We start from the raw sequence: 14,513 nt of genomic DNA on the forward strand, positions 1-14,513 counted from the left end.
AACACAAGTGCTTGGGCCAATAGGCAGAAATTTTCAGTTTAGGTTTCAACTGTTTAGGTTTTCTTTTACTTTTAAAACCCAATTCACTTATTAAAAAAATTACCTTAAGTTTTACAATTACATTGTATTTTCTTCTCAGAGAAGACAGTGGGAGAGAGTGACTGGGTAGATGGTATGTCCTTCTGAGGACAGGCCCAAGTCAGGGCAAACCACTAGTCCCTATCCTAACAGCTATCTATCTTTTGTCAAAAAAGGTGGTTTTTCAAAGGATTCAAATGGACAATTTTTAAATTTATCTTTCCTCCTGGGTATACCCTAGTGTTAACAAGAGTAACCAAATATTTATTTCTGAGAATAAAATCCCAACAGGAAGAATTTCATGTAGCGGACAGTGAGACGGTGTTTGGCCCACAGACCTCCGCGCTGTATGCTGTCCTGACCTATGGCAGGGTCCCTGAGTCGATCTTAAACTGCAACCTGACATCAGTCACTCACAGGCCAGCAGAACTGAATGAACAGCATCAGGCCACTACCTTCCAGGTGGGAAATAGCCAGCACCCCTGTCCCCACCACACACTCCTCCCCCAGCTGGTGGAACTGGGACATGATTCCGCCAAATGAGCGCGCAGAGGATCTAAGGAGGAGGAAAGCAGCTCGTCCAGCTTTGAAGACCTTTATAGGCAAAGTAAAGTGAAAACAGCAGAAAAGTTCCTGGACACAGTCCTTTAAGAAACAAAAACGAGTAGGAAGAAAGGTCAGAACTGTGGTTCCAAGGAATCCGGAGGAACAGCCACTGCTGTCCAAGGTTGTGGGCCGGCGCCACTTGCTTCTGCCAAGCTGGGGGCAGTGCCGGGCGGCAGGAGCCCGCAGCCACTCAGAGGCACGAGGGCCCTTCGTCCACCCAGCTCCCATTCGCAAAGCTCAGGAGTCCCAATGAGAAATTCTAGAACTGTGATGATCACAAAACCAAAGCAAAGAGAACAGAAAAGAAAACATGCTTAGTTATTTAACCCAATTTTGTTTCATCATTTTCTGATTTTGAAACAAAATTCCTGGTTATGGAAGGAGAACACAGCAGCTAGATAAGAGAAAGACACCTGCTTAAAGGAAGCACCTCTCACTGGGACTAAAATGCATAAGCATTTGAATTTGAAGAGCAGAGTTAACCTTTTCTATGTGGACAGAACATTTCCCATTTATTCACCTTATGTGGTCTCTGGAGAGACTGCCACTTCGCTCTCTCTTCCCATCATAAATTCTAGTTTTTGTAGATAAAAGTGATTTTGGAGTCTCATCTCCCTTCCCTAAGAGGCCCAGCAGTTTCCGGCAAGGGATGTGGATGAGAAGTCTCCGACGTGGGGTTATAGTAAATGTAGTCCATGCATTGCTAGCACATGGCTAGGGCACTCACAGGTCAAGTGACATTAGGTTTACTGGACCTGCCAGAGGTATGTCCAGAAGTCCATCTTCCCCATGTCACTATGCTGCCCACTAGGGCTGAGGTGGGAGGTGCTCTAATCCTGTGCACCAGAGCAGGGCTATAGGAGGTCTTGGGTCAGTGGGAGCGGATGGGAACTTTCCGCAATGGCCATGTTGATACTGCAGAAGTCCTAGCAGAAGTGGGCTCCACAGTGAAGAAGGAGTGATAGTGAAGAGAAGTCAACAATAACTAAGAGAAGAGAATGCTGTCCTATAGATGCGTCTCAATGTTTGTACCACGATATCCATGAAGGTCAGGGCTTTCTAGAGCCTCTTCAGAACCCTTATGTGGGTGGTTTTCTCAAACCTATAGCTTCGCACCCATCTAAATACTTCTATTTGGAGCTGGCAGCATGGTGAATTTCCCCAGGAGTTAGAGAGGCAGTAGCCAGAAGCACAGTGGCCTACCAGGACATGATGCTTCTGAGTGGTGCTTAGTGCCTGGTTTTTCCTTGGCCAGCTGTGTGGGCACATAGGTGTGCTGGCAATGGGAGCTGCCAATCAGATTAGACAGTGGAGGGAGACTGGGCCGCTGTATCCCCTCCCTAGGTGAGGACATTTGGAAGTTCCCAGAACGGAACAGGTTTGGGACCTGGGATGGTTTCTTGCCCCTGAGAGATGGTGCCAGTAAAAGGTTGCCAACTCCCATGTACGTGTGAGTGGGTGGGTGGTGAGGACCTCAGTGCATTCAAAAAGCAAACACCAGAAGTCATGTCCTGAGGGCATGGGAGGAGGGAAGGTTCAAGCTAGTACAGGTACCAATCCAAAACTGGGCCACGGGATTTAAGGAAGCTAAGTAGGAAGTGAAAGTCATGATACAGCCAAAGACGTAAGATGACCACAATAAGCAGATGAACAGAGTGTGAAAAGGGGGAGAAAGAAACCTGAAGAATTCATGAGCTCCCAGAAGGGAGTGGAAATAACTCACGTATGGTCCTTTAACCATCACTGTCCCCAGGGCCCAGGGCAGTACCGGCAGACACTGGTGTCCACTGCCTACTTGTTAAAGGAGGTCTATAGACTCAGGGCCTCACCAGGAGGAAATACCCAGACTACTCCGTGGCTCCCTTTGCTTTTCCATTTCTGAGACTCCAGGTTATCTTGGAAAGGGCAGGGCAGGGGCAGAGGAGCCCTACCCTTTAGAACAGGGGTCAAAGCTTTTCCTTAAAAGGTCAGTAGTAACCCTTCACTCCATTCTCCTGTAGTACAGCTGTTCCATAGATATGACAGAAGTGAATGCATGTGACTGTGTTACAATAAAACTTTATAGAAACTGGCTGCCGTGGGCTGAGTTCGCTGAGCCCTGCTTTGGAACAACAGTCTGCAAGCAGTTATTGATCCTCATTTCTTCTGAAGCTGCCTGCCTGTCTGCATCACTTACACGGCAGAACAGGTATGAAGGCTGGAGATGAACACCTGTGTCTTGCCTTGGTATCTCTTCATTTTGGTTCCTTTTGAACATATAAGGGGCTAACAGGAAAACATGCGATAATAGAGGGCAAGCATTTTTCCAGGGAAAAGGTTTTTTTTTTAAAGACCTTATTAGATGTAAGAAAAGATGTTCAGACAAGGTTGCTGTTACTCAGGAATTTTTTTGTTTAAAGAGAAGTAAAAACAGGGGGGAAAAAAAGAAGGGAAGACTAAATAGAAGCACATTTTCAACTGGTGACTGATTTTTACCTTCTGAACCAAGTAGACACTTGTAGCTCTCTGAGCAGCCACTTGATCCAATTCAGAGCCCTCGGGAACAAAGTAACTGACGTCAGCGATGTGAACTCCCACTTCATAGATGTCACCTGTTGAGGCACAAGAAGGTCCATCAGCCTGGTCTGGAAGGCAATGGCGATCCCTCCCGGAGCTCTTCCCAAGAAGTCACTCTCAGAGACCACAGGCGGCCCTTCCGGGTTTCGATGGGCACTCCATCTACCCCCTTAACTTCACTGTTGTTACTTGATGACATTTTTTACAACAGTAACCAACTTCACAAAGTGTTTCCCAGTTCTAAAGGCTTCCTGTCTTTGAGGAAACATCAGCAGTCTTGCAAAAGACGAATTATGCTGGATGACGAATAATCCTTTTAGGTCACTAGAAGCAAGCTGCTCCCCAAACCCTGCCTCTGAAAGCTCTAGCTTCCTGTCCGTCTGGCCACAGCCTGCATTCAGCCCTACAGCTGCCTTCGCCTTGACTCAAGCGCCTCCCACCCAGCCTTCCATACTGTGGCTAGTCATCTTCTCAACCATGGACCTGGTGATGCCACGCCCGAGCCCGCTACTCAGGTCCTTGCATGGCCTCACTGATCGGCCACGCAGCCTTATGACCCCATCCTCCACACGCTCTGCACGCGGCGGTCACAGGAACCTCTGCCCATCCCCAGAATGTGTCTTACTTCATCCCACTCATGCTGGCTTGGCTCGTGCTTTTTCTTACATTTGGGATAACCTCAATAGGACTTGCCTATTAAAATCCTTCTTACCATATAAGGGCCAACTGAAGAGAATCCCAGAACAAGAAGAGATTCTCCGCCCTGTTAAAGCACCTAATCCAGAACTGGAGGCGCTCGCCATGGCCTTTCTTCAAAGGTCTCATCACCACCAGGCATCGCAGCATCTCTGCACTGAGGTACTGCAATGTCTGTCTCTCTCCCTACAGGGTAAGCTCCGGCAAGGTAGTGCCTTTTGTGTACAGTTCACTGTGGTAGGCCCACTGCCGGAAGAATGCCTGACACATAGTGGGCACTCAATAACGCCTGTTGGGTGAGTAAATCAATAGTTGGTTTGCCTGTTGCTTTTTCCCTTCTGGAAAAAGACCCTACTTGTTTCCTTTTTGGAACTGCCTCCTCCCTTGCTGCTGGAGCTGTTTCCAATGGGCCCTGCCTTCCCTATCAGTTCCACTAGAGATGGTCAGGTGATTTGGGCCAATGGAACTGCACCTAAAGCTGGGCTGGGGGCCAGGGAGGTTATACACTTAAGATTTACTCTTGAACTTCCTATACTTGTAATATCATCTATCAAATAGTACATGTAATTATACACACACATATACACTTCTATATATATATATATGAACATGCACAAAATGAAGAGAACATGAAAAAAGGGTACACATGTAAAATAAGTGTGTAGAAGAGGGCATCATGGGCAGACAGAAGCATGTTGATATGAGCACAAAGGTGAATTTGCTTAAATTTAAACATATGTTTGACGTAATTCTATGAGAACCCATCCCTGTTCAGTTACTGGTCTAGGCACAGGCATGTGGCTCAAGTTCATCTATTCTGAGTCTGTTTTCAGGCACTGATATGGACTTCAGGAAAAGGGTCTCTCTAAGGATTCCAGAGGCAGTAAGGACCACTGAAAGTCTGGAACTGCCAGGAAACATCTTTGCCACATAATCATGCTGATATAATAAACAACAGGTCTAAGAAATAAAGGGAGAAATCACGATGACCTCATTTGAACTCCAGGATCCAGCTGAACTTGTAACTAGCCTACCTGTGGACTTGGCAGTTCATGAGTCAATCAGTTTCCTTTGGGCCTTGACGACTCACTGAATGGATCCTGCCTGATGCCCAAGCTGACTCAGAAGAGTTTGCTAACATCGCGCCACTTGCGCCTCTGGTTACCTGCGTAGTCTACCCTAAGGTACCACATCTACCTGCAAATCTTGTAGCTATTTGTTGTCCTCCTAGCCCTTCTTCACTGAGGGGTGATTCTTCCTCAGTTTTTAAAATGGAAAAATGTTTAAATATGAGGTAGTTAAAATAAGGGGTTCAGGGGAGGAAAAGCATTTAAGATTCCCCATTCTTCTGCCTCACACTCCGAGACCACCCTCCCACTAGGCACTCACTGGGCTCTCCCGGCCAGTCTGTAACATTAATGCATTAGGGAAAAGCTAAGTCCATCTAAGAGATCCTGGCTGCTGTGGGATAACAGACCAGTCTCCTACAGAGGAGAGGGGGCTGTCTGGAAGGCTGAGAGAAAGCAGTGTGGCTCAGAGTTCAGGCCTCCTTCTGAGAGCCACGCAGCTGTGTTGTTGGGCCACGGGGAACAGTGAAGCCTGCCCTGCGATGATCGAGGAACTCAACCCCACTAGAACATGGCCAAGAGTTTCAGACGGCTCAACTTCCCATTTTGATATTACAAGTATCTAAAACCAACACTTGAAGAAGGTAAAATAAAGTGTCGTCTTTTGAAGTCAGAATTATAATATATTGGCCTCACAGGTAAATATTGACTAAAGGAAAAGAGAGGATTATTACATCATGATATAAACCATAACTTTAACTTTAGTCTGTGTGTTGTTACTACACATGAACTTTCTGTCCTTAGTTAAAATTGACAAACTGATAAAGAGTTCATTACAGGAGATAAAACATGAAGGAAGCCAATCAAAACATATTTGAGAGGCTTAAATTTCACTCCGAATTCCCAGCAGAGCCTCTAAAACCAGCAGAGAAGCTGTCTTACTCTCTCCTTTGGACATTTTTTATGGAAACCCTAAGTAAACACTTTATTACACATATTTACATAATGTGAATTTGTAGAACTCTTGAGGTAGTTATACCGTAGTTTTTATTCTATGAAAGAGAAAATATAAATCCAAAAGCTTATATAATATATGCCACCAAAACATTTAGGACAAATTTGATGTTTTAAAAAATACCATCTTCCAGATGAAAGTATTCTTTACATTAAAACATTTTCAACTCGTGGGGCCAAGGTGAGTCCTGTGAGCTCTGAAGAGCTTTGGAAGCAGGGGGAGGAGTCCCCAAGGCCAGCCATAGCTGCTAACCCTGCTTGGGGTCCATCTGAGAGCACTTCAGAACTGCTTCATGGAATTAAAACACTAACAACCTAAAGCAGGGTCTCTGCCAGGTGGCCCCTGGGGGTGGAGCTCACATTTTGAAGCCACTGCCCTACTTCTGAACCTCTCTGGTGGCGAGAAAGCAATGCCTTACACAGACCGTGACCATGACACTCAGAAACAGAGCCCTACTGTGTTTCAGGGCAGGACCTCCATAAGAGGCAATCCCTTCGTTAAAGGGCTCACAGCCTAACAGGGTTGGCAGATACACCAATGTGGTGACAATATAATGTCACTAGTGCTATGAAAGAAGAAGGCTGCAAAACCTCACTGCATGGGAGCAAGCTGAGCTGGTATATGTTTTTACTTCAGTGAGAACATGTAAAGTGTTTTATAATTTATAATGACATAATGTTGACAACGATGATCACAACAATGATAACAAGGACAGCAGCAGTGACCATTTGTTTACTGTCTCCTTCGTAGCTTTGGCAACAGCCATGTGAGCCATATTTCACAGACGAATCATCTGAGGTTCAGGGAGGTTCCAAGTCCTTGTCCAAGTTTACCTGGCTGGTAAGTAATGAACCCTGGATTCAAAACCAGGCCAGACTCTGAGCCTTAGCTCCTTTTATTACCACCTCTCACCCTGCCACTATCACTATCACTCCAGGACATGACCCAACCCAATTTTTCGTCTCAGTGGACCACAGCTGGAAATACTTCCCTCTCTCTTATGATTCCATAGAAGCCACATTCTTGCTGTGGACTCAGAAGTTCGGTCAGGGACTTTTCCCAGCCTTGCTCACAGCCACATCCTGGAGGCTCTTTTGGTTCCCAATATGATCTCCTTGGCCACTTGTAGCAGGACCTGATTCTAGAGCAACCACTAAGCAATCAACTCTAGTTCTACTTAATTATAAGCCCTTGAGATCCAACAAACCCATTCTAAATTTCTAGCTTACAGTCATCTTTAGCGGTGGCAGGGTAACTGTGGGAATACAAGTGGGAATACCAGGCTCCCCCTGCCTTGCCAGGAGTGAGACCAGGGCCTTCCATACCCGAGTCACTTAATCTCACCTTTACCCACTGCTGAGACTGGACGGTGGTGACAGAGGCTCTTCTTGAGGACACTCCAGTAGGACACTCCTTTTAATCCAGAGTGTAGGGGAACAATGCTGCTAAGTGTATTTCACCAGCAAAAATAACTGCATTTGTCCAGATCACTAATGGCCTTTGTGTCACTAAATTCAAACCTTTTCAGGCCTGACTAGGCCTGACCTTAGAGAGCACCTGAGGCCTGGTGATTTCTCCCTCATGGAGACCCTCTTCCTTTGGCTACAGGCCCCACTCTGGGTGTCCAACATGGCAGCTGCTCCTTCTCAGGCTCCTCTTCCTTTCGTGTCCCTTCCGTGTACACCTGCCCCCAAGCTCTGCCCAGGGCCGCCTTCTCCTCCCATTCTGCTCTCTCCCTGGACAGTCTCATCCACTCCCAGAGTTCAAGCTTCATCTCTGTGCTTCCATCCCCTCATCCTGTGCCACCAGCCCAGATGTCTCTGAGCTCCAGACTGACATACACAAGGGTCTGCTGGGAACTGCCACTTAGCTGTCCCACAGGCACATCACACTCATATCTCCAAAAGTCCCCACCCCCAGGACCTTTTTTTTTCCTGTGTTCTCCATCCAGAAAGTGGAATCACCTCCACTGAAGCATTGCTGCCCGAACCTAGAGGAAGCCTGGGCTGCCTCCACCCACATCCACCAAGCACTCTGAATTCTACCTCTCAACGCCTCTCAAGTCTGCCCTCTCTCCTCTGCACACCACCCCTACCTTGTCTAGGCCACCATCGTTTCTCTGAAGGAACATCAACCTCTTCGTGGCTCTCCTGCCAGTTCTCAAACCCACTCTCCACAGTGAAGACAGTACTCTTTCCAACACAAATCTCCGCCACCCTCCAGTATAAGCCTGCGGTCCCCATACCTGGTCCTCCCAGAGGGCATCCAACCTAGTCTTGCAGACCTCGGTTGGCTTAGAAATCACTACTTCTCAGCAGAGTCCACTCTATCCTCAGAGAGCAACAATAAAAAGTTCTCCCTTTGAAGTCAAAATCCATCTTCCTAGGTTTCCACTTGTTGGTGCAGTTGCACCTTGTGGGGTTGCCCAGAACAAGCCCATCTCCTCAGAGGACATCAACCTGGCTGAGAGAAGTGAGTGAAGGGGCAGACCTCTTCCTGAAGGGCTGGGCTCTGCTTTTAGGGAAGCACCAGTTTGTAACATTTTGACAGCATGTGGCCTCCTGGAACTTCTCTCCTTCAGGCTAAATTCCCACATGGCTTGGCTCTGAGTCACCTCATAATCCTCACCATCTCCTTCAAACGTGTTACTAATGACAGCCTTCATTCATTCAATTATCCATTCAGCAAATACTTAGTAAGCACCCACTATTCAGCAGGTACTTTCGTAGGCACTGGGGACATACAAGTCAACAGGACAAGGTCCCTTCCCTTGTGGAGCTCACATTCTAGTGGGGGAGAGGAAGACAGTAAGCAAACAATTAAGTGATAAGATTGCTTAAGATAGTAAAAAGGACTTTAAAGAAAATAAAACAGGGTGAGGTGATGAGAATGTCTGGGTCCGCCTCACACTGTTAAGAAAGGTTTCTCTGAGAAATAAGCTGAGATGCATGTTGCCCAGATGACGGCAGAAAGGGGAGCATCCCAGCAGGAGGAGAACCAGAGCAAAGGGGGGAGCAAGCTCGGGGCGTCCGAGAATAGAAGACGACGGGAAAGACGGGAGAGCAGAGGGCAGGAGGCCACTGAAGTAGGTGGGGCTCAAGGAGAGACAAGGCGCCTGGGGGAAGATGAAGCACTTAGACTTTATTTCCCGTGCAATGAGAAAGCACTGGAGAGTTTTCAGCGGCGAGGTGACACTGAGTGTGCTGCCACCTCCCTTACTCTGCACACCGAGGCTCTACCGATGCAGGCTCAGGCCACCCTGACCTGAAAACCATGAGCCTGAAGATGACCGCTCTCTCTTGGGAACGGCGGTGACAGGCAAACAAACTGAATGAATTCTTCGGTGAAGTAATGCATTTGGTGAACAAAGGTAAATGATGCAAGGAAGCAAAACCTCACAGACACACTGACAGATACAACAGATGTGGGACTTCCCACCCTGCAGACCCGTTTCCACCCAGCTCATGCAATGCGCCATAACTGACTTGCTTCGATCGCCTTCTTGACCCCCAGCAACATGAGCCTTAGAGAGAGAGAAAACAGCATCTGGAAGCTCAGAAAGGGTAACCTACTGGGGAGAACCGGGAGAACGGGACTTTCTGCTGTCCAGATGTTCCCAGCTGTGACAGGCCTCACTTAGACAGCACATCCAGCCAGGATTCGTTCAAGCCCTGGTCTTAGTTTGGTCCCACTGAATTTTAGAGCCAGACTCCATAGCTGAGAATCAACTGGGCTGCAATCACCTTGTGACCACATGACAAACTCCATCTTTTAGTTGGAGTAAGCAAATTCCCCGACTTTGGTGGAAACAATGATTGGGTTGCTAGGTGAGAGGGACAACTGAAACTCTGACGTCTTCCAGTTCTGTGTGGTATTTGGTTATGCAATCAAACACAAAAGCTGACCACCGGTACAGCAAGCCATGGCAGCACTCCCTGGCCATGACGTGGTGATGGTTTGAGGATATTTCATAAACTTAAAAGGAGTCAAAGTAGAAAAACTTCTGGGACAAATAAATCTGAATGCAAAGCAACGTACCCATGAGGAGGGGGCTGTATAAGGTGAGTCCTCAGGTTCTTCTGAAAGCAGGATTAAAAAGTCTGCAAACTGCCTTTAAAATTTTATTTTGCCATCCACAAAAGGTTGATGAGGACCTTTAGCTGCAAACCCCTTAACTGGTGAGCTCACCTTCTGGAACTGAACAGCTCAGAGAACCTTTTTCCTTCATTATTACAAAGGGCTCTATCAATCTGCAAGTACTCAACTAAACTGCCCACACAGCAATTTTTGTCATGTTCAATCTAATTCTCAGGAATCTGAGTTTAAATTTATATGAACAGCATGGAAGAGGAACACCCAGGTAGTAAGTTCCACGTTTCCCCTTCCAAATGATTTGAGCAATAGCCCCCTTCATTAACAGGAACGGAACGAGGAGCCGCACATGTGCAGCTGGCGCGCCCTAGCCGGGGAGTTTCCGGGAGTTTCACAGCGAGCAGGGAAAGCCCAGGTCACCCGGTCAGGCCTGGGACAGAGCTGAGCACGGGCTCACATTCACGAGGAGGGCGGGCATTTGGTCCTTTCTCATTTCCAAAAGGAGTGAAGTCAGAGGGGCCGAGAAGGACCCTTAAAGGTAGTTAAAAAGTTAGCAGATCCAAGTAATAAGGGCTGGGCAGGGGGTGGGTGTGAATGGGGAGGACTGGCCACAGTTCAGGGATACCGGGGCTGGGTGATGGGAACAAGGGGTTTCATTATACGCTTCTGTCTCCTTTTGTGCATGTTCAAAATTCTCTATCCAAAAATAAAAAATAAAAAAGTTTGCAGAGGCTGAAGCCAAGGAAAGGAAAAAAGTTTAAAAGGAAAAATCCAGTTCGGTAAAACTAGCTACAAGTATTAAAAGAAAGACAAGCCAATAGAGGCAGGGGAGGGCTACCGCTTAAGAAGAGCAGAAATGTCCCCAGTTATGATCTCTCGTCGTTGAGGATATGGGGACTGTTCCTTTCTGCATTATATACATTTGTAACGTTTCCAGCTTTCAAAAGCTGGAAAAGCAATAATGATAAAAAGTACAAAATAAAAAATGCAAACCTGGCTTAAAAATGTCTGAGTGGTAGGATTATGAATTTTTCTTTCTGCTTATATGTAAATTCTCGATTTTCTATCATAAATGGGTTTTACAGTTTTTTGTGTTTTTTGTTTTTTTTTAAAATATATCTTTATTGATTCCAGAGAGAGGAAAGGAAAGGGAGAGAGAGAGAGAGATAGAAACATCAATGATGAGAGATTCATTGATCGAGCCCACAACCCGGGCATGTGCCCTGACCGGGAATCGAACCCTGATCGCCTGGATCCTAGGTCAATGCTCAACCCCTGAGCCACGCCCGGCCGGGCTACAGTTTTGTTTTTTAACATAAAAACACACTAGCAAAATGTTGCCCCCACCCCCAGGTGATTCTCCGATGAACAGCAGGAGAAAGCCTGGCTGGCCAGCCAGGCAGGAGACAGCGAGGGGGTGGCAGCTCACTGACAACTTTCCTGGTGGGTAACTGCAATTGAACCTTTTTCAGGCAAGTTCTGTTAGGGCAAGCTCAGCAAAGGAAGCAGCAGGAACTGGGCATACTCTTCCTATTCTCACGCCAGAAATGTGACCCTAGTTTGTGGCAGCCCGTGTCTTTTGTCATCGGTGCATGGGTTCAGTGTGTGTGGCTAGCACGAGAACCCTGTTCTTTCTTGTGTCCATGGGGCGTGAGGAATGCTTGCATGATCCCAGCAGACTGGTTTCCCAGAGATGTGGGCTTGAAAACTGAATTTCAGCGTATTTTCACACTATTTATTGACTTTTCTACATTAAAAAAAAGCCTCCTCTATTAACAAAACATAACTACAAGCCTACAATAGCCTAATTAAAAAAAGATATTATTTTTAACAAGTATTAAAAAATATAAGCATGTGTGTATTTAGATGCTCATTTACTAAATGTTAACTATTGTTATCAACAGCTGCTTAGTCCAATCCCAGCCTTCCTTTCAGATGAAATTAAAGCAACTTTCATGTTCACCTTGAACTGTGAGAGGCAAAAGCTTTTCAAAGTTTATTCTGGTGATAAAACCTCTCAGTAGCCTTTTATCTCAATCTGGAGAGGCCTTTGTGGTTCCTGTTATTTTCACCCAATTAGCATTTGTAGATCGAGTTGCTCAGATTCATTAATTAATCTCCTTGGGCGAAGAAGAAACTTTTTTCTGATTCCCCAAGGCTTCCCAAACGTTAAAAAGTGATACCCACAATTTATGCATGCCTGTGATGAGAATCCACTGTACTGGCTGTCCCCCAATAATAGCATGCTGGCTGTTTGCTTTTTAGAGCATTTTGTATTAATTCATTTAATCCTTCCAATGTCGTGAGATCTCTTTCTACAGATGAGAAACAGAAGCTCAGGGAGATCAGATACCTTGCATCAAAGTCCAGTTCCGGAGACTAAGCTCTGAATCATTACTTTATGGGATTTGCCCCTCAGTATCAGGTACTTGACTAACTTATAATTGCTCCTCTCTCAACTCTGTAGGCTACAAGCACTGTTATACAATTACTATGCAGAACACCCATTTTAAGACAACTAAGTAGACCACAGTATGATTCTCAACATGACCAAAAGGAACTCCTTTATGAAGATAAACATTGACCAAAAAAATAAAAATCTTGTCATGCACTCCTCTAACCAAAGGTTACTTTTATTTTTGAACTATCCATATATTGGTTATAGTTATAACTCAGTTTTCCAGTTTTCATATAAAGTATTATGAATTGCCAAATTTTCTAGGTAACTGAATGCCAACACCTTAATCACCAACATTTATGGTTTTAATACTTCTGGATGAAAATCCTCTATAAATGTATTACGTACTTCCTTTTCTTAAGAGCAGACTATAATTCAAAATTAATAACTCAGCATCACTAATATGAACATTTCTTTTGTATTTTACAATAGATGTTGATGTGGTATAGCAGGGCAAAGCTGTCCTATCCTCAGGACATACTCTCAAATTTACCTGTCACAGTCACTGAAATGGAGTTAAGACTCTTCAGGTGCAAAACCTCCTGGCGAATTATAACAATGATCACTGATTCAACCTGGCACATAAAAGACACTCACATATTTCTTGACTAAATGAATCATCTTCACAAAAGTTCTGTGGGGTAGATACTATTAATATTCATATTTTACAGACGAAGACATTTGGCTCAGAGAGCTTAGAGGTTTTACCCGATGTGACATGAGTAAGCAGGAGAGCCAGGAATAGAATACTGTTGGACCCGGTACCAGCTTTCTTAACTATCATGTCACAGGGCCACACGGGACATAGAACAGCCTTTTCCTAAGGGGTTGTAATTTTCCCATGGTTATCAGTATCCCTCAGCCTTTTCTTTTATAGCAGCTTTATTGAGATTTTATTCACATACCATACAACTCACTCAAAGTGTATAATTCAGTGTTTTTTAGTACACACAGAATGGTGCAACCATCATCACAATCAATTTTAGAACTTTTCAACACTCCTGAAAGAAACCTCGTATCTGTTTTCAGGCACTGCCTATTTCTCCCCAATCTTCCCAGGCACAGGCAACCACTCATCTACCTCTGTCTACAGATGTGCCTTTTTTGGACATCTCATATAAACGGAATCATGCACCATGTGCCTCCTCTCACTCAGCACAATGTTTTGCAGGGTCATCCATGTTGCAGCATGTATACGTGCTTCACCTCTTTAATGGCTGAATACCATTTCACTGTGTGGCTATACCACATCTATTTAATTCATTCATCAGCTGACAGACATTTGAGTTGTTTCCACTTTTTCTGTGCTTCTCCACTTTCTAAAAGAACTTTTTATTGAGGCATAAAATACAAAAAGTATACAAACCTTAAGCATACAACTCAGTGAATTTTTAACACACGAATACACTTAGGTAATCACACCCCAATTCAAGAAACAGAACATAACCAGAATACCAGAAGTTTCTCTTGTGTCTTCCTCTAAGTCTTTATACCTACCAAAGGTAACTACTTTTCTGACCTCTGTCACCTATAATCATAGATCAGTGTCGCCTGTCTTTGCACCGTACATAAATGGATTTACACAGTATGGGGGGTGTATGTGTGTGTGTGTGTGTGTGTATCTGGCTTCTTTTGTGCAACATATTTTTGAGACTCATCCATGTTGCTTTGAATTTGCTCTGCACAACTGCTGTGTAGTATTCCATTATAAGAATATCTGATAATGTGACATTTTATTGATGACACTTGGTTGTTTTTAGTTTTTTGCTATTGTGAATAACATTCCTATGAACGTTCTTGTACATATGCACTCATTTCTGTGGGGTATATACCTAAAGACAAACCTGCTGGGTTATGGAGTAGGGATCTCTTCAGCTCCATTATGGACCACACATCGGTTTTCCAAAATGGTTGCACCAACTCACAGCCCTACTCAGGGTCTACA

At 45.2% G+C, this 14,513-nt stretch overlaps 1 protein-coding gene across 2 annotated transcripts in view; it reads right to left on the reverse strand.

Moving 5' to 3' along the window:
* Positions 1-14,513, reverse strand: part of DIS3L2 (DIS3 like 3'-5' exoribonuclease 2) — a 215,250-nt gene that overhangs the window by 72,735 nt on the left and 128,002 nt on the right. For both annotated transcript variants that reach the window (XM_081142279.1, XM_081142280.1), the window contains exon 11: positions 3,160-3,275. In XM_081142279.1, coding sequence (XP_080998405.1) covers positions 3,160-3,275 — 116 coding nt within the window. The remainder of the gene's footprint in view (positions 1-3,159; positions 3,276-14,513) is intronic.

This window comes from Miniopterus schreibersii (assembly GCF_964146895.1).
Source record: "Miniopterus schreibersii genome assembly, chromosome: 7".
Taxonomy (NCBI): Eukaryota; Metazoa; Chordata; class Mammalia; order Chiroptera; family Miniopteridae; genus Miniopterus; species Miniopterus schreibersii.